General features: G+C 38.9%; 1 protein-coding gene across 6 annotated transcripts in view; it reads left to right on the top strand.

The window, feature by feature from the left end:
• Positions 1 to 19,136, top strand: part of DIP2A (disco interacting protein 2 homolog A) — a 129,484-nt gene that overhangs the window by 107,939 nt on the left and 2,409 nt on the right. For 3 of the 6 annotated variants that reach the window (XM_049810831.1, XM_049810822.1, XM_049810855.1), the window contains 16 exons: positions 289 to 490; positions 1,047 to 1,156; positions 1,297 to 1,377; positions 3,910 to 4,033; positions 4,804 to 4,925; positions 5,243 to 5,354; positions 5,584 to 5,693; positions 6,203 to 6,333; positions 8,103 to 8,271; positions 9,464 to 9,634; positions 11,768 to 11,797; positions 12,920 to 12,981; positions 14,520 to 14,577; positions 15,037 to 15,111; positions 15,792 to 15,966; positions 18,552 to 18,675. In XM_049810831.1, the coding sequence (XP_049666788.1) occupies positions 289 to 490; positions 1,047 to 1,156; positions 1,297 to 1,377; positions 3,910 to 4,033; positions 4,804 to 4,925; positions 5,243 to 5,354; positions 5,584 to 5,693; positions 6,203 to 6,333; positions 8,103 to 8,271; positions 9,464 to 9,634; positions 11,768 to 11,797; positions 12,920 to 12,981; positions 14,520 to 14,577; positions 15,037 to 15,111; positions 15,792 to 15,966; positions 18,552 to 18,675 (1,856 nt within the window). Of the gene's footprint in view, positions 1 to 59; positions 147 to 288; positions 491 to 1,046; positions 1,157 to 1,296; positions 1,378 to 3,909; positions 4,034 to 4,803; positions 4,926 to 5,242; positions 5,355 to 5,583; positions 5,694 to 6,202; positions 6,334 to 8,102; positions 8,272 to 9,463; positions 9,635 to 11,767; positions 11,798 to 12,919; positions 12,982 to 14,519; positions 14,578 to 15,036; positions 15,112 to 15,791; positions 15,967 to 18,551; positions 18,676 to 19,136 lie in introns of those variants that run through there. The other 3 variants (XM_049810848.1, XM_049810839.1, XR_007507324.1) reach the window with 2 other exon arrangements.

Genomic DNA, 19,136 nt, shown 5'->3' with positions numbered 1-19,136 from the left:
TTTAAAATCTCTGCACTTTTTGCCCACTTTAAGAGACTTTCCTAATCCCTAATGTGCAGGTGGCATCCCCTTGATAGAGTGCACAACCAAAGTCCTGGGTCTGCTCCTGCTCCCATTGAAGTCATGGCACAACTTCTATGAGTTCAGTGAGTGCAGAATTGGACCCTTTATTTGCAAATTGTGGTGCAAGTAAAAATTTTAATGTTATTAACTGACTTGAATTCAGATTCTTGCTCTAGCTACATGCCAGGTGATAACATGGAATGTATTTTTTTTCTTTCTATCAAGGCAATTGATAGCATTCACCAAGTGGGCGTCTACTGTCTTGCCTTGGTGCCAGCCAACACTTTGCCAAAGGCTCCACTCGGAGGAATTCACATTTCCGAAACTAAGCAGCGCTTTTTAGAGGGTGCTCTGCACCCTTGTAATGTCTTGATGTGTCCACATACTTGTGTTACTAACCTGCCTAAGCCTCGACAGAAACAACCAGGTTAGTAAACCAGACATGTTCCTTAGTTCCATATGTCTGTTGCTGAGGGTATGAATGGAGTATGATCCAGAAGCAATGTGACAGCTCAGTGCTGTGCACGTTGGATGGCTTTAAGCTGCATAACTTGGCAGAGCTAGTGGTGTTATCAGAGCAGCCCAGAGCTCAGTGAAGGCATTATGATCTGCCTCAAGTCCCAGGTAAATGCAAGGATGTACAGCACATACCAATTTCATGCTTCTGTAGCTACATTTTAAATTGTTCCAGTACTCGCCACCTTGCAAAGGCTGGTACTTGGACACGCTGTAACTCATGTAGTAAAACTGAAGTACAGACAGACATCAATTTGCTGAATCAGTAATAAACTGATTTTGACTTTTAGTGTACCATACTATCATTTTTTCTCTTTTTCTGTGCAATACGATCCTTGGTTTTAGCTTTTCATCTTTTCAGATCTATGTTATATATGGCATTTATAGTAATCTACAGGTTGAATTATAGATTATTACATTTTTCTTACATTATTTTCCTTCATTTTGCACTGTTTTTCAAAATGCAGATGTTGGTCCTGCTTCAATGATAGTAGGAAACCTTGTTGCTGGAAAGAGAATTGCACAAGCCTCAGGGAGAGATGTTACCCAGTTGGAGGATAATGACCAGGCAAGAAAGGTAACACTGATGTCCTGATATTATTAAATATTTGAATTGGCTTATTCAAAATGAGGGAAGACCAGTTATGGTGTTCTGCTGAAGCTAAGCATGGTGCATTTCAAGTGAATCAGAGTGTCTCCTTTTTTTTTCTGTTACAGTTCCTGTATTTAGCAGATGTTCTTCAGTGGCGAGCTCAGACAACTCCAGATCATCCCCTCTTCCTTTTGTTGAATTCCAAGGTGAGATGCACTTTAGATCATAATTGGAGCTTGCAATCAGTAAAAGATTGTTTGGATTCTAAGAAAATTCCAGCTATAAGTCTTTTCCAAAAATGCTTTGGGTTATTTTGATGAAGCAGGCAAAAATTGCTAGTTAGCAAGCAGCATAATTTTTCTACATCTGGAATTTTATTCCACATCTGTTATTCCACGTCTGGAATTTCAGTATGCATTCTGCCTAGCTTAAAACATTGCAGTAATTGCATTTCCTGCTGGAACACAACTTTTGTCATATTAATGGGAGCCACGATTCTGTCTTTATCCCTGAGCACAAGAGTAAGTAGAAGTCAGAGCTGGAGGATTTTTTTAATTAAAAGATCTAAAACCCAAGTAGAGAACCCTTGTAAGAGCTTGGAGTAATATATTTTCCAGGAGCACTGCACACCCTTCAGGAGACGCTGATGGCTTGACCTTGGCTAGGCTCTGCCCCCAAAAAGGATAGCACTTAACAGTCACTCAAACATGAACAAGTAAATGGTTCAGTTTTGGAGTACAGGTCCTAGGTACTTATAGGGTCTATATACTTATATTATTCAAGGGCTGTCTGAGCCCTTATGACATATTACAAGGCAACAGTCATGTTTCTCAGTAAATACATCATTTTTGCTCATAGCCACTCTACTCTGTGTGTGACTGTCAGTAGTTTGGAGCATTCACGTGCCCTGTGCATCCAACTCTTCATAAAGGGATGTGAGAAAACTTGCACTTTTGTATGTTCCTCAGTATTTCAGCCTCCCTGGGCTTGAGGAGCACTACTGCTGTGCATATTTCAGAAAACTCAAATATTTTAGACTTTCCTACTGCTCTTCTGGAACTTTTTTTATTCCCCTTCTTTCTTTCCAGGAGGCAAAGCTGGTCAATTTTTGCTTGAGCCTGTACTCAGTAGCTACCCTTGCAGTGATAATAACAGCCCAGAGACAAATTGGGTCTACCTTGTGCTGTGCTGTACCGCACACATTTGAGATGGGGAATGTGCTTTCAGAAGGTCCAGGAGCAGTCCTTGGGAAGTGAAGGATTTGCCTTTGGGGGTCTCATTCACACAGGCAAAATGGTTTAGGATATGTGTCAAAGTTCTGCCTTTTCTCATGAGACTCTACTTCCGTAGAAGAAACTGCTTCAATATGGTTGTTGTTAAGAGCCACAGAAATGGTTTATTCTTCTCTCAGAGCAAAGAGGCTTTTGATGGAAGTCTTCTAGTATGAAGAAGCCCCTTTCTGGGTCACTTTGTTCAGGCAATTTTTACCCTTCACAAGGAGACTGCAAAAAGGAAACACAAAACTGCAAAAAGGAAGGCAGAAAGAAATTATCTCTTGGTGAACACGTCTTAAATAGCTGGAGACTAATAAGCTATCATGCTAAACATTAGTGTGTTCACAGCTCTCCATGAGAAACCCTTTTGTTTTACACCTTTTCATGTCAATATTTTTCTCCCAAGTCCTTGAGCTGCTACAGTTCCTGTATCAACAATACACAGTATTTCCTGTTCTTATTTTGCATGACTTTAGCTCCCAGGTTTTAACAACAGTTTCCTTAGTAAAACTGAGCAGAGTGCCAGTGGCATCCTGCATCAAACTAGGCCTTGGATCAGACAGCTGTGCACTTGGGGTGAGGATTACACGTGGCAGTCTTAGACTTGAAACTGAATACTTGTATAGCAGACATTTGCTGTGATAATCCTTGTCTGTGTAGTGGGAGGCTTCGTTCAGTCTCTGACTGTTAGTTTTCCTCTGAGGTGGTTGTCCGACCAGTTTTTCTTGAATGGGATTGTAGTCTTGGAAAACCAGATACATCCCAACCTCACAGGCTTGAGGCTAAGGCATTGCTTCCTACGCTGGATAGCAAAAGGATGTTTTCTGTCTTCACATCAAAAACTGGACTAAGCTTTTTTTGAATCCCCATGGCCTTGCGACTGCCTAAGCAATGCAAAGATACAGCTGCTTCCATGTGAAGACTTTCCAGATGCATAGTTGTGGGAAAGACACTTTCAATAGATGCACTGAAGCAGGAGTGACTGCACACCAGCCACAGCTCAGGTTTTCTCTCTGACCCTTTAAAAGAGCATCTATACCAAAGACGTCAGTGGAGTTCCCTTTGCACTTTTAAGACTGCTGATTGCAAAAACATCTAGAGGTTTGGCTTTGTGTGGTAGGGTAAAGCTAATGCAGTGCTTCACTTGCTGCTAAAAGAGTTATGCTACTACTACTACTGTGTTTTCTCCCTTGGACTGTGAAATTTCAAATATTTGTGAGATAACTCTTTTTGTGGTACCAAATACATTTAGAAGCTGCTTCATGTCTGATGTTCAAAATAATATATATAAAATTCTCTAGCATTCTCCAGCAGCGTGGTTTCCAAAGCACCGAGACAGACTCTTTAAAAGTTTGCTGTATTGTTAAAATAAGGACAATGAAATATTGTGTCTGCAGCATGTACTTGGTAGAGGACAGTTTGAAACTGAATAAAGTTTTCTGATGTTGCTTCTTTTTTGTGCAGGGCACTGTAGCTAGCACTGCATCATGCATACAGTTGCACAAGAGAGCAGAGAGAGTGGCAGTCGCACTGATAGAGAAGGGACGACTGAATGTTGGTGACCACGTGGCCCTGGTTTATCCTCCAGGTAAGGCAATACAGACAGCAAAAATCAAAGTCAGACAGGTATATGACAGTGACTTAGTATTTCAAGGAAGAGACTTCCTTTATGTCACTTTATTATTAAGTTGCTTCTCCTAAGTGGCAAACTACATTTACCAAACATTTAATATAATTGCTCCAGATGTCTGGGCAGCTATGCAGGAGTAGTTTGATTTAAACCACATGAAAGAGTCTCAATTTTCAGCCTCAGAGAATGGAATAAAACTGCTTATGTATTCATTGAAAGCTAGATTAGGGATGTCAGTGTATGAACACCCTTTCTTTCCTGAATGTCTCTAGAAGTGAAATCTGAACCCCGGACTTGCATTACCAGTGTGTTTTTACAAGAGTACCTCAGGAAAAAAGTATTACCTCGTAAAAGTAGGAGGACTGCATATTTCAGAGTGATAATTGTGCAAAATAAATGTATGCTTTTTGAAATAATCAGAGTCATCATCTTCATAACCTACAATATCTTGGTTTTTTATTTTTGTTATTTTCTACTAACCTGTCCATGAAAATATATCTCTACAAATTTAAAGTTTGTAGGGTTTGAATAATTTTTGCTAACTCTTATATGCAAAATATTTTAACCTTATAGAATTGGGCATGGCCAAGAACAGCCTGTTGATTTGAAGAGACCTTTGTGACAGATCCTTACATCTTAACAAAATAAATCAGTGTGTATTTTGATTTTGGTGAAAGAGTTTGGCCTTTTGTTCTGATAATTCTTTATTTCACAAACACCCTTTACAGGAGTAGACTTGATAGCAACTTTCTATGGCTGCTTATATGCCGGCTGTATACCTATCACCGTTCGCCCACCTCATCCACAGAATCTTGCTACTACTCTGCCCACTGTCAAAATGATTGTAGAGGTATGTACAAGACATTCCTCTCCTAATGCTTTTGGTGGGTGTAGGATGATTGATGCAGCCTGATAAATTGTTTTGCCACAGTCAATGTAAAATAAGCTAGGAAAAAAAAAATCAGTGTGCTGTGGCTGAGTCAATAAATGCTTCTTTCAGAAACTTGTTTAAAATATTCTTTCTATTGCTGTGATTTATTTTGCTTTGTTTCCAATGTTTTTCTTCATCTGTTCAGCTTACTGGTTATCTCATCTGGACAGATATGAAATCACTTGAGCATTCATTCACTAGTTTTATAAATGTTTTCAATGCTGTGTCTTTTACAGGTCAGTAAGTCTGCATGTATACTGACCACGCAAGCAATAATGAAACTGCTGAAGTCCAAGGAAGCTGCAACAGCTGTAGATATTAAAACATGGCCCACTATTTTGGATACAGGTACAGAATGTTTGCCCACTACCCAAAATGTAAATACTTAAAAGTGTTTGATTTATTTATTTTGTTATACCATAACTGCCTAATTGAATGGATGTATCTTGCATTGCATCGAAGTAGCTGTCCAGTAACTATAGAAAGCAACTGGTGTTAATGCTGTAAAGATACATTTTTGTCCCGTGCTCTTTTTCCAAAATAATAATATGGTACTCTTTTTATTTATTTTAAATAGATGATATGCCTAAGAAGAAGCTGGCTAGTATTTTCAGACCTACATCTCCAGATATGTTGGCATATTTGGACTTCAGTGTGTCTACTACTGGTATATTAGCAGGAGTAAAGGTAGGGTAACAAGAGAGAGATTATTGTACTTTGTTTCCTTATATATAGGCATATTCCATATTCATTCCTTCTGCCAGAGAAGAAATACAAATATGTAAGTGGACCATCTTAGTTCAGAAAGCTTATTTTTAAATTTGCATGACATCAGAATTTCTTGATGCACTTTTTGGAAGCATTCAGTCTTACTGCCTCTATGTGAGGAATCACCAAGGGGACTAAATGGAGAGTGTTTGTTATAAGGTTCATGAATGTTTTCTCTTGCGATTTATCATAGAGATGTCAGATGTTATTTGGCATCATTCGATGTCATGACAGATATCACTTGCCACTAGCAAGAAAAGTACATGTGAAATTTTGGGCTCATATCCCTTTCCTGTTTTAAAGGTGCTTAAAAAAACCCAAACTGCTACGTGTTGCCACGTCTTCTAGAAGAAACATTTCTGTCAGTTGTTACATGTGATACCCTTTTTTTTAAAAAGTTCCTGAGAGTGCCTGTTTTCCTCTTACAGATGTCACATGCAGCTACAAGTGCCTTATGTCGCTCTATAAAGCTACAGTGTGAGTTGTACCCTTCACGTCAGATTGCCATCTGCCTTGACCCTTACTGTGGCTTGGGATTTGCACTATGGTGCTTGTGCAGGTATGTCGTTTGAGTCGTAGGCTTTCTCATATTCCCAGCCTTCTCTAGAATAAAAGGGAACAGTTGTGGATGAAACTGTCAGAGAAACCCGAATTAACCTTTTACAGGTATTTCATGAAATACCTTTTGTGCTAACAAAACTCATTTAAGTTAGTTAGTTACTCGAGTAACTTGAGTTTTGCAAGTGGAATTAATTAGATACCAAATCCAAGAAAAAAATGGCTTCGCTGTCTATTTTCCATTGAATAAATAAATCCTTTTAAAGTCTTTTGAGATTGAACCATACCTTTTTTACAAGACCATTAAGATGTTGACTGCAAGATTGGTATGCACTATGAAATACTGCTGAAGGAAGCAACTGAATGTTTCTTAAAATGAATGAGACCTGAATTCATTCAATCAGATAACTACTATAGTGCAGCGCATCTTGCAAAGCTGCAAAATTTTCCTCTTTAAAATACTTGCCTTTTAAAACATTCCATATGCTTTAACTAATCCAAAGATTTAATAGTGTTTTAGATAGTTCATTTAAAAACACAGAAACTGAATATGAAAGGTTATTTTATAAACAGATAACATTAAGTTTACTGTAGTTAACCTTTTCATTGTCTCTGTAATTTCCCCAACTGGAAAGGAAGTGTCCTGAAGGAAAGCAAAAATTTAACTTGGGTAACATCTGATGATTTTATATCATCAATAAAGAGAGGCAGCGTGGATGGAGAAGAAATCTCAGTGATGGAAGAACTAAAATCTAAATGGATTTTTAAAAATATTTTTAGGGAAGGGAACTATGTGTGTCATGCTTACTATACAAGAGTTAATATAAGGCCTGCTGTGTTTCATATGAGTTACAGCTTTGTTTTAGTGTGAAAGACTGTTTTATTACAGAATGATTTTTTTTTTCTATTTTAGAATGTTTAAAAAGAAAACAAAAACCTCCTCATTGTATTGCCCACTACAAAAACACATCAACTCTAGTCAGGAGAAATGGCAAGCTTGTCAAGCTACCTGTTGAAAGCAATTAGAGATGCTGTTATTTTTTTCAAGATCCATTGGTTTATCTAAGCCTGGTTTTACAAAGGGTTGTGTCACTGATTTTGTTGATAGTAACTGATCCAAAAAACATTTGGTAATTTAAGACTGTATGGCCATGGCATTCACTGTCTTGAAATTAGTATATAATATTTAAAAAAACCCAAACAATTAAAAGGTGGTGTGATTCTGAATTCAACTTTCTGTCCACTGATGTTAACTGGTATCCAGGTTAAATATTTCACATAAACACTGTTTAAAAGCTGAGTCATCTACAGCAAAGGCTAGAAAATTGCACTAAAAACTTGAATGGTGCAATATAGGTGTTAAAGACTCATTTCACTTGAAGCAAAAGGTGCATTTTCCCTAGAATGACTCACAAAATAAGCTCAATTACCAACTGTTATCTGTAACTAGAGTGATGCCTCAAATGTCAATGTTTTAGTGTCAGAAGTTCTGTCTGTTCAAGGCATTGAGTATTTGGCTATAGTTCAACCCAATTTACTGCAGGACAAATATACACACCTTAAAGTTTGTGACTTAACTCAAACCCATAGTTCTTAGCTAACTAAGAGATACTTGCTCTCTTGGAGAAGATAAGCTGAAGTTCAAACAGATACCAAGCTCTCAGTTTTCCTCTCAGTTTTCCTATATTTGCTTCATTTTGCCTTTATGTAACTTTTGGCTTTTTTGTGCTGGCTTGAAGTTTTCATGTTTCTTTTTCTTCCTCTCCCTAGTGTTTATTCAGGTCATCAGTCTATTCTAGTCCCTCCTCTGGAACTGGAGAGCAATGTGTCTCTGTGGTTGTCTGCTGTAAGTCAGTATAAAGTGCGCGTCACATTCTGCTCGTACTCTGTGATGGAGATGTGCACCAAAGGGCTTGGAACACAGACTGATAATCTCCGGGTGAGTGGACTTGATTTTTCAACATACTGACATATAAATACATGTATCTTTCTAAAAATATTTTGGTTTGGCTTGCAGAAGATGGGCCCAGAAGTTTTTCTGTGAAAGCCTTTCATTATGACTTGCTTTTTGGGAAATGTTGAGATTGCTGGAAGTTTCAGCTCTCGTGTTTCTGGTGATGAAGAAAAGAAGTCCTATGTTTTCAACTTTACTTATTTGTGCCACCTCTGTGCTGCTGGGTATTTCTGAGATTTCGGGCAAAATACGTAGCAAGCCTATGAACTTTTTCTTGTCTGAGACAAAACAAAAAAACCCAGACAAAACCCACATCAAAAAAGAAAAAAACTCAGAACTCCAGCAAACTCCAAAACCAAAAATCCTCTCCCCCACCCAAAAAAACAAAACAAAAATGCCCCCAAAACCTGGCAAGTCTCACCTGTTTTCAGATCACTTGACACCAAAAGTTTTGAGTTCTAAAACGAACATATTCTTCCTAACAGCAGCAATTACTTACACACTAATACATCCATCTCTTTTTGAAGGAAATCTCTTAACTGCAACTTAATTTCTTAGAAGAGGTGCCTCTGTCTCAATGGTAGGAGAGTTCCTATGGCTGTAGTAACTAAGCTGCTCAGGACTTCCACTGGGAATGTCTGGCAGCTTGTTGCACACAAGAAATTGGGTACATCGTGCTTATTCTCGGTATAGACAAAAAACTCTGTCCCTCTGTTCTCCTGCACCTCACTGAAGGGAATCCTGGCCCACAGCCAGTTACTACAGGTTTACATTCACACTGATGAGAGCTAATAATGTCTCAAACACTCTGCTTGCATCTGAACTGCGCAGCACTGGGAGCAAGCCGGTTTCTTGTGAGCCCACCCTGTGACAGAAAGATATTTTGTGGTTTTTTCAGCTCAAAATGATGAGTGGCTGTGTTGCAGCTACACAACGTGAGTAGTTTGCATCTTGGGCATCAAACCCTGCCACAAAGCTTCTTGGCACAATTTTAGTGGGTTGTCTTGTGTGGATGGAGCCAAACTGAGTGCAGTCCATGTCTATATTGTTTAACCAGTTCATGTCAGTTACTCTATTGTTTTTAAATGCCATCTGCTCTGCAAATTAAAATGGCTTATTTCCAGAATTGTTGACTTCAGACTTAAAATGTTGTTGTTTTCTTCACCCAACCTCTCAGATGAAAGGAGTTAACCTGTCCTGCGTGCGAACATGCATGGTGGTTGCAGAGGAGAGACCAAGGATTACATTAACACAGTCTTTCTCGAAGTTATTCAAGGACCTGGGCCTCTCTGCTCGTGCAGTGAGCACTACATTTGGGTGCAGGGTCAATGTAGCAATTTGCTTACAGGTGAGATTAAACTGCTTATCCCTTATACAGAATCTCTGGGAACTATAGGAAATCGTGTTCAGCTGTAATTATGTAATTTTTTTTCTAATTAACTAGAGCTCCATGGCCTGCTTGCATCACCACCAAGTTAAATAAGCCTTGAAGATGTGGATTATGATAATTTTACTTCTCTGTACTAATTGACCAATTGATTTGCCTTTCTAATACAGAGAATCAATATTAAGAAACTTGTTTCCTTCCTACTATGCAGGAGCAGTATTAAATTAAATACACAGCTTCCTGTTCATAAACATATTAAATATTTCAAGCAGTACTATTTCAGCTTTTGTGTGACTCAGATTTTGTCTGTTTGAAAATAGCTTATGTATATGTGGAATTAAATAGAAGACAGAGTTCCTCAAGTAAGACCTGACAAGGTTGGCAGGTTATTTTTACTGTTAAGGCTCTCAAATGAGTATTGCCAACATGTAAATACATTTGTCTTGCCTCTTGTGAGAGTTGGACTTTTTTTTCAATTAAAGGTATAAAATTGGAAGCTTTGAGGGGGTGAATATGCCCATAAAGTACACAGCCCTGCTTCGCAGACTGGAGACAATGACGTGCTATAGTCCAGACCCACCCTGTGATAGTTTAGGGTTCAGTTGACTATAAACTTATATGTGTAATTTAACCAGACTAGATCTAACTTTTCTTAATGAGATGTTTTTTCTTTAGTTAGGAGAGGGAAAAAAAAAAAAGTATTCTACAACTTACCTGAAAATCAGGTACTAAGTACGGTCTAGAAAATGGCAAAGCATCCCGGATTTTGGATGATACTTGAGTTAATAAATAAACTGCTCAAGTTTCAGATGCGGCATTATGTAGCTTTGTATGTGGGGAATTTCATAGATGGCACATGCATTAAGTATGTGTGTAACTGTATGCTTTATTTCCAATTTTATTGGTATGAATTACACTTCATAAAAAAATGTGATTCTATGAAGATTCCTACTGTCCTTCTGCAAATCTCCCCCCCCCCCCCTTTTTTTTTTTTTTTCCTTTCTGGTGCCCACTAGATGAAGGAAAGCCTTTTTTCCTCCCAGAGTGTATTTTAATGTTATAGATTTCCTACAGAAGAGATGTTTTGGGCCATGAGCTTTTTAACTATGTTGCCATTCATAATTGTTTCTTTAGTTTCTATAGTTTCTTTCACACATATTAAAGGAGAAAAGGTTTTTAACAACGCCTAGATAAATGCTTATAAAGAAATGCATCCAGAGCAATTTTATGAATCAGCAGATAGAAAAATAGGAAGGATATAGATTAAATTAAGATGAATGTAAATTAAGATTTTAAATTCATTGAATAAAACATTTCAGATGCCAAGTGTGAAAGAACAGCTTTCTCAATTGCCTATCTAAATAAGAATTTTTAAAGCCAGTTTTGGATGTTTGCTGTTCAGACTGCACAAAGGGAAGAAAAACAGTTTTTCTGCAGAATGTTAAATGGCAACGTGAAAAGTACTCCAACAAAACTGTGAAGAGTGTAGGGCTGCTGGACAGTTAAGCTTCCCCTTCATTTTATACCTTTTTCATCTCTGTTCTCCGTTCTTGAGCCCTTTTTTAGTGTTTTGGGTTTTTTTCCAATCCCTTTCCCCCCATTATTCCAAAGTGATATCTGTATGTGACTTTTTTAAATCATTGAATTTAAATGAATATAGATGAATAGCCAAACGGAATGGGTATTTGATACAAGTTATCAAGCAAATAAATACATAATGTCTTTCAACATTACTGGACTGGTTTACTGAGAAGGTGTTTCTGAAGCTGGAAGCAGCATTTAGATACTTAGAGATGGAGGAGGGATTTATGATAAGGCAACAGGTATTTCATATGATCTGCCTTCAACCCCTTCTTGTTTGTTAACTGGGATTTGCATGTTTCCTAATGAACCACTTAAAAGTGCCAAGGTCTTGAGTAATCTGAAATGGAAGTTTTCTTTTCACTCTAAAACAGTATGAGTTTTGTTTTCTGTCTTACTGTGTGTATCTTATGTTTCCAGTGCCTCTTTGTTTGTATTTTCTTTTTTCCCCTTTCTCTCTGTTTCACACACTTTGATGGCCTCTGTTACTTCTGTTTGTGGTCCCACTGTCAGCCAAACAGGCTGGGCAAGCTGGCTGAACAGGTATAGTAGTGATGCATGTGTGCTTGTAATGTCCTAAAGTCAATCTGGTTCAGCAGTGTTACTCTATAGTGAATGTATGCCATTTGAGAGAGTTTTCATTTGAAACAGATCAAGTGAGATTTTTTTTCTAAAGATCAGTTTTACTCACAAAGAACACTTGTCGCTGAAGTACAAAACCTCCTTCTCAAACAAGCCAGAAAAGGGGTTATAGCAATGATTAAAATTACTGACTGTTGTATTCCTAAAGATAAAGATCATACCGTTAATCTGGTGTGGCCGTCAGTGTCACTGAGCCTCAGCGGTGCTATGGAAGTACAAGGGAATGTCATTATAAAGACATTATTACTGTTCTCAGCACTGCAATCTTGAGCTGATGGCAAAGTGGCCTCATTTTAAGTATTTCCAAAATGAGAAACTGTGCCGTGGGGGGAAAGAGTCACCAAAATTTTGCCCTTTTTTTTTTTTTTAGCATTTCACAGTAGTTTCTAGTTCTCTTGAGATTAAATTCTGCTGGGGAAACAAAAAGGTCCCCTGTTCCCACACTGGGAAATGGGAAACCTCTCACCAGAGTTAGTCAGCAGATTTATGCTCTGACTGCAACAGAGCTCTGCCTCTGCCTAGGCTGTTACTGGCAGGAGCCTTGAGAAGATATGTGTTGGTTAGAGTTATGTTTTACTTAAAGGTTGGGTTGGTTTTTTTTATTTGACGTTGACAAAACTGTTACAAAGTGGAACAGTTGAGGTTTGGGAAAGGAATTAGGTTAGGCCCACACAGGTTTATGCTTACATAATTTGCACTTGCTATGTAGTTTTTAGAGGAGGTGCTTACCAAAACAAAATTTTAAGAACTTACATTTTAAATTTTAAAATTTTAAAACCTTAGACTTACCTGTATAATACATAGTTCACTTGTGCATTCATTTACTGATTCCATAAAACATCAAAGCTTTATGGCAGTCACTCTAGAAAGGGGGGCTATTTTACTATATTTCTGTTAGATTAGGGTAGTACTTTTTAAGTATCAGTAAAAAAAGGAAAGAAATTTGTGAATTTATGTGGCTATAAGAATGAAAGCAGGATTTTCTGGCTTCTGTCGAATTTGTTTCTTCTTTCTTATTCTTAGGGAACAGCAGGACCAGATCCAACAACGGTCTATGTAGATATGAGAGCACTTCGACATGACAGGTACAGATTATGTTAAAGCATTAACTATTTAATGACTGTAGAGGAGAAAGTTCAGCCTCATTGCATTGCATTGGTTTGTTGAAATATTATTGGCAGCAGCTAATCCCTCATCACCACATATGTGCAGCCCCACCCTAGAGAATGACAGCTGTATGCTGGAAGTGGTCCAGCATCTCCTCCTCCAACACTTGTTCTGCTGTTCCTTTCTAGACCCTCACCTAACTTGCTGTCTATTCATCAGTCCTGTATAACCTAGACTCATTAGCTGTTTCTTACCTAACCATACTGTTAGCAAAATGTGACTTTGCCAACTGGCTGGTTAGTCACAGAATCACAGAAACAGTTAGTGTGGGCAGGATCTCGGACATCCCTCATGCAACTTCCTGCTCAAAGCAGGACCAGCTTCAAGGCTCCTTCAGGTTACTGAGGACCAGGACCAGTTCAGTATGGAAAATCTCCAGGAATGGAGATTCTCCTTTCTGGGTGTATGTGTGATGGGAATGTGCATCATTCCATCAGACTTAATTCTGTAGTCATAATTTTTGTATTAACTTGTCTCTTGGTTAACTTAGTTAATACAAGTGCTGGCCACACCAAGTTCAGACTGTAAGTTTAGTAGGGTACATGCATATATGTATTTGTTTCTGTACTTATTTTAAGAAACATAGTATCAAGACTTGGTACATTTGCTTTATTTTTTTTTAATTGATAATGTTAAATTAGGAGCTTATGTTAGCTGGCAGCTTTTGTGACTACTCATCTCTAATTTTTGCAAGCTTAAATCTTAGCTGTTAGAAGACAAACTATTCACCATCATTTGCATGACCCCAATTTGGCATCTGAACAGATCAATGTAAAATACAGTTATTTTCTCCTTAATTAATATTTTTCTCCTTATTTAATGACTTGCACGGTGTATATATTGCTGTTAAAAACAAGTTTGGCCATAGCCTCAAAGCTCCCACTGTGTTAGTTCTAGCCTATGGGTGTCTGTATAGTGTAGTGTGACACAATGTATAGGAGCCTATTCTCTTTTATGCCTCTCCTCAGTTCTTGTTCCTTCTGCAAATGTGCTATCTTCATAAGTTATGCTACTAATGGGATGCATGGTGTCACTTAATTCCATTTAAGCTGCTTGCTCTTCACTTATTGTAATTCCTACTTGATGCTCTGCCATGGTTCAGTGTGATAAGCAGAGGTCCAGGAGAGTCCAACAAACGAGGTGAATCTGAAATGCTGGCAGAACTGCAACCTTAGAGCTCTGTTGGAAGAAGTTACTTGTCTTTCCAGAGAGCTGAGTTTCTGATTCTTAAAAGAAGTGTGGTCTATGGGAATGCTAATACAGAAGTCTTGAAGACAGCTAGAAACTCTTAACTGTCTTACTGTATTGTGAATAACTGAGCATAATTGGCTGGCATCATAATAGTTTGGTCAGTGCAGCTAAGGATAGGATAACACTGGATATACTGGAACACATCTATTTAACTTCTATTTAAGTTCATAAATCCTTGTACAAATGTATTATCTTATTTTCTCAGGGTGCGTTTGGTAGAGAGAGGTTCTCCACACAGTCTGCCACTTATGGAGTCTGGGAAGGTGAGAGATTGAGAGCAATCCTTCCTCCACATGACCGTTACCTGGGTGGTGAGCTGCTTCAGCTGGATCTCAGCACAGAATGTGTGCAATGAGCTTCACTAATCACAGTATACCTAGGAGAGGCACTAGAGAGAGCATAAAATGAACAGCTCGTTAAAATGAAGCCAGGTGCATGAAGTGATGCAATAGGATATGTTGCTACAACTGAAAAAATCAGAGGCCTTCATGTGGAAGGCATTTTTCAGGTGTGAAACAAACTTCAATTCTGAAGCTGCAAAATAGCAGCTTAGAGTTTAAATGATTAAACAACTTGGTAGGAAGAGATGGTTGGTATCTGTGGTGCAGAGAGGAGTAGAAAGGGAAGAATTGCACAGGCTGTTGACTTCTGGGGCTCTGCATTATTAACTTTCCTTTTGATGAATTCAAGCTCTCTTAACTTCTATTTGCTTCTTATTCAAGATTCTTCCAGGGGTAAAGGTCATCATAGCACACACAGAAACCAAGGGACCCCTGGGAGACTCACATTTAGGAGAGGTAAAGCTTTGATCCTGTTGTACTTTGTTTATCAGCAGTGATTTAATATATAGATAAATCATGTTGGATAAATGTGTGTCTCTTAGTGGGACAGCCACATAATGTGGCAAGTGAATGAACTCTACAGAGAATTGGAACTGTTTGCATGCTTGTATGTATGTCTGCATGGTTTCCTCCCTCCTCTGCCAAACTACTGCATGCCAGTGCCGGGGGATACCAGTTGACTAGTCTGTATCCAATTGGCAGCTAGAAGAGGCAGTGAGTATCTTATGTACTCCCATCAGTGGACAGTAGTAATGAAGTAATTTGCTGTTTGGTTTAATCTTTGTTTTATATACATCTGGATTTTCGTATACTAAGATGCCCAACTAATAGAATATTGCACGTTAACAGGTGTTCATTACCAGTAAGCCAAATGTCTAGTTCATTTTTCCTCTTTACCATCCCCAATTACATGTATATAAAACTCCTTTTTACTCCTTTTTCCTGGTCATTTTCTGTGAGGCAGAAGTTAATGAATTATTTTAATAAAACTACTCCTGGCGTTTCAGGAGCAACAAAATTGTCAGTGGAACGGATCTTTTAAATCAATAAATGATGCTGCCTGGCTCTGGCAAAATAACCTGTGTTTTTACAGGAATGATTCCTTTTTGTTTTGTTGGGGGTTTTTTATCCCCTAGATATGGGTGAGTAGTCCACACAATGCTACTGGTTACTACACAGTGTATGGAGAAGAAGCACTGCACGCTGATCACTTTACGGCTCGCTTGAGTTTTGGAGACACTCAGACTGTATGGGCTCGGACTGGGTACCTTGGCTTTCTGCGCAGAACAGAACTTACTGATGCTAGTGGAGGTGAGAGAAAACAAATGTACTTAAAGAAGCATGTGTTTGAAATTCCTTGGGGTAGTGAAGAGTAAGCTGTCCTGCAAGTTTATCCTGACTTCCATCAGAGAAAAGTGCTGGATGTAACAGGAATTGCTACTCTGTACATATTCATTGATTATAATGATACTGGGTAATCGTGCAAAATGAGAAATTCATAATGACCTTTTGACAGATTTAGAAACCATGTTCATCTTCCTTTATTTCCACTTAGACAAAATAATAATACGAGCACATTTGTTAGAAGCACTAGAGCCTTTCTACTCACTTTTCCTCTGAACCTCTTTCCTTACAGACAGGATGCCGTATTTCAGTGCTGATCTAGAGAATACAAATAGTGTTGTCATTCAGCAGTTTTAGGATATGCAGAAATAACGGTGATTTCACAGCCTTTCAGAAGCTAAAGGTCTAGAGGAGTAACTTCTCTATAATTTTTCCAGTATAGAAAAGAAATTGTTAATCTCATTTTTTCAATCAAAGCCAGGTTGTCTAAACTTGAGAAATGTAAACAGATGGAAGAAAAACTGCTCCTTTTACTGTTGAGACAGAATATGGAGCAGGTATAACTCTTGATTATCAGACATTAAAAAAAAAGTTCTCTCTAAACATCCTAAGAAAAGGAGTTTGCTTATAACTTATTAGAAAATGTATATTGCTCATTGTCTGTGATTGGACTTAAATGAATGATGGTATCTGCATGGATAGTGTCAGTGTCTGCTCATTGCTGTTAATGGATAATGAACTGTAGGAGATTCACAGACACCTTTCACATTCCTGTAGTCCCTCATGGTACACGATAGAAAAGCAGTGTTCCCACTTGTGGAACATAAGTGTCTGTTTGGGGGACACCATGCATGTCCATCCTACTTTTAGTCCTTCATTATGTGAAGGAAGAAGAGTGAGTGAGGAGAGCAATTTGTTGAAGGTGCAGACTTTTGTGGAGGAGCTACCCCATCTGTTACAGTGGATACCAGTCCAGGGTTCAGAAACAGTCTGTGATGTGTAACACTGTTGGATCTAGTTACTAAGAGAGGGTCATCCTCCAGTCTACTGTGCTGTCGTGCTTTTCAATTTCCCTGGGGCTCTTGAGAACAACAAAGGTGGATGCTATTGCTCTGGCTGGAGAAATTCCTGCAGCCCACTCAGTTCCATCTCCTCGAGAGCTCCGTCCTGCAGGCTTCCCTCTTCCACAGTCAGAGTGCCACCAGAGAGCAAAAAGTGAATTTGGGTAAAGAAACAATCTTCATCAGAGATGTGTGGTATCCGTATCCCACAGCTACCACCACTACCCAGAAGGGTCCTATCTTGGCACCAGGCCTCTCTACCTGTTCAACCTACTTAGTACACTGAGCACTTCTGTGTTGGCCAGCCTCTCCTGAGTCTCTGTTCCTGAAGGAATGTGGTCTCAGGCTATCAGTGGGAGCTGATGTAACGTAGATCTAGCTCCCTGAAAAAGCTTTTACTGCATGTCATCTTCCCCTTCAGAGCTGGTAAAAGATGATAAAAGAACACTGAACCAAGGTGCTCCTCTCTGATTTTCTAGCGTAGTTACCTGACCTCCAGGGCACATTGTACTGCTCCTTAGTGCAAGGTTCTGCACAGGATGCTTTGATGGAATCGTCCTTCTGTTGCTGTTCAAAGTGAAAAGGCTCCCTGTTCTTGAGAAGGCTGGTAGTTGACAGAAATTGGAATCCGTGAGCAGACATTCACAAAGAGAAGTTGCAGGTGGCAAGGCACCACATTACTGTAGCAAGTTGTTGTGCCTTGTAGCTCTCTGAAAAATCATATATCATAGAGATCACTGCGGAACAATGTCAGTTGTCCTTTGTCAGCATTTGAGAGGCTATGTATGGTGAATTAACTCATGAAGTATATATAAAATACAGTGCAGCTTCCCAGCATGGTTTTCGTCTCAAGTTACACGATTGAGTAGCATTATAAAATAGGTGGGCAAAAAAAAAAGCGAAGTTGAACTGAACAGAGTTACAGGATGAACGTGGCAATGTGGAGAGTGTGTCCTTCCAGAAGGGTCTAGGACAGCTTTGCTTAAACCTAGCAAAGCTAAGGCTGAGGAGGGGATAGAGTTGTTCTCACTGCATTAATAGAGGAACTTAAGAAGCTGAAAAGAATATTGCTGGCATGAGGACAAGTGGGTATAAGCTGGTTTCAAAAAGAAAAGAAAATTACATTTGGAAATTGGGAAACTGTTCCTATTAATCAGAGGAGAGAAGTTCTCTGGTAAGAATAGTGGGACAAAAGGATGCTTTAACAATGGATTTTGATTGGGTTTATGAACTGAGATTGCATTGTGTGAGAGAAAGGGCAGAACTGGATGACTTGGAAATTCTTGTTTCATTTGTTTTGAGTCAATCAATAGGCAGAAGTGCTACATGACCTCTTACTTCTCTTCTGATGGTAGAGCTTGACGTGTATTATAGACTCTTTCTCCTAGGAGGCACCAGGAACATCTTGGAACATCAGGAATAAGCATGTACAAATGACCATGTTTGTTCTGTAGTTCTGATGATGTTTTAAATGTCTGTGCTATATTGCAGAGAGGCATGATGCCCTGTATGTGGTAGGCTCTTTGGATGAAACACTGGAGCTCAGAGGAATGAGGTACCATCCCATTGATATAGAGACTTCTGTAATAAGAGCACATAAGAGCATTGCAGAATGGTAAGAGCCTCAGTATTACTTTTCTGTATCCTTTTATTCCTTCTAAAGCAGCAGAAGTCAAGCACTGTGGAACAGCGTGCTAGATTGAGAGTTTGCTGTAGAGTGAACTCACCAAAACTTTACTTAGAAATTACTGCAGTAAGAGTAACTGAAATATAATGCCCCTCTTTCCCCTGCCCACACCACTCAAAAAAAAACCCCAAGCCTTCATCAGTTTGATCTTCATAGTCTGAAAGACAGGAAGGGCAGGGCATGAACAGGGCAGCAGAGCACTTGCAAGTTGTATTGTTGACTTCCCTGGCTGTGTCAGAATGTACGCACTTGGATGTGGTAAACACATCTCAAGGATTTCTTGAATGGTATCGTCTAATGTATTATTCTCCTTTGGTCCTAATGGATGATGTGTACCATTTGGCTGTAGGTGCTCTTCAGTCTCAAAGTGGTAGTGTTTACTTGTAAGC

This window comes from Accipiter gentilis, chromosome 1, assembly GCF_929443795.1.
Source record: "Accipiter gentilis chromosome 1, bAccGen1.1, whole genome shotgun sequence".
NCBI lineage: Eukaryota > Metazoa > Chordata > Aves > Accipitriformes > Accipitridae > Astur > Astur gentilis.
The sequence above is the reverse complement of the archived record's forward strand: the minus strand, read 5'-3'. Positions and strand labels throughout refer to the sequence as shown.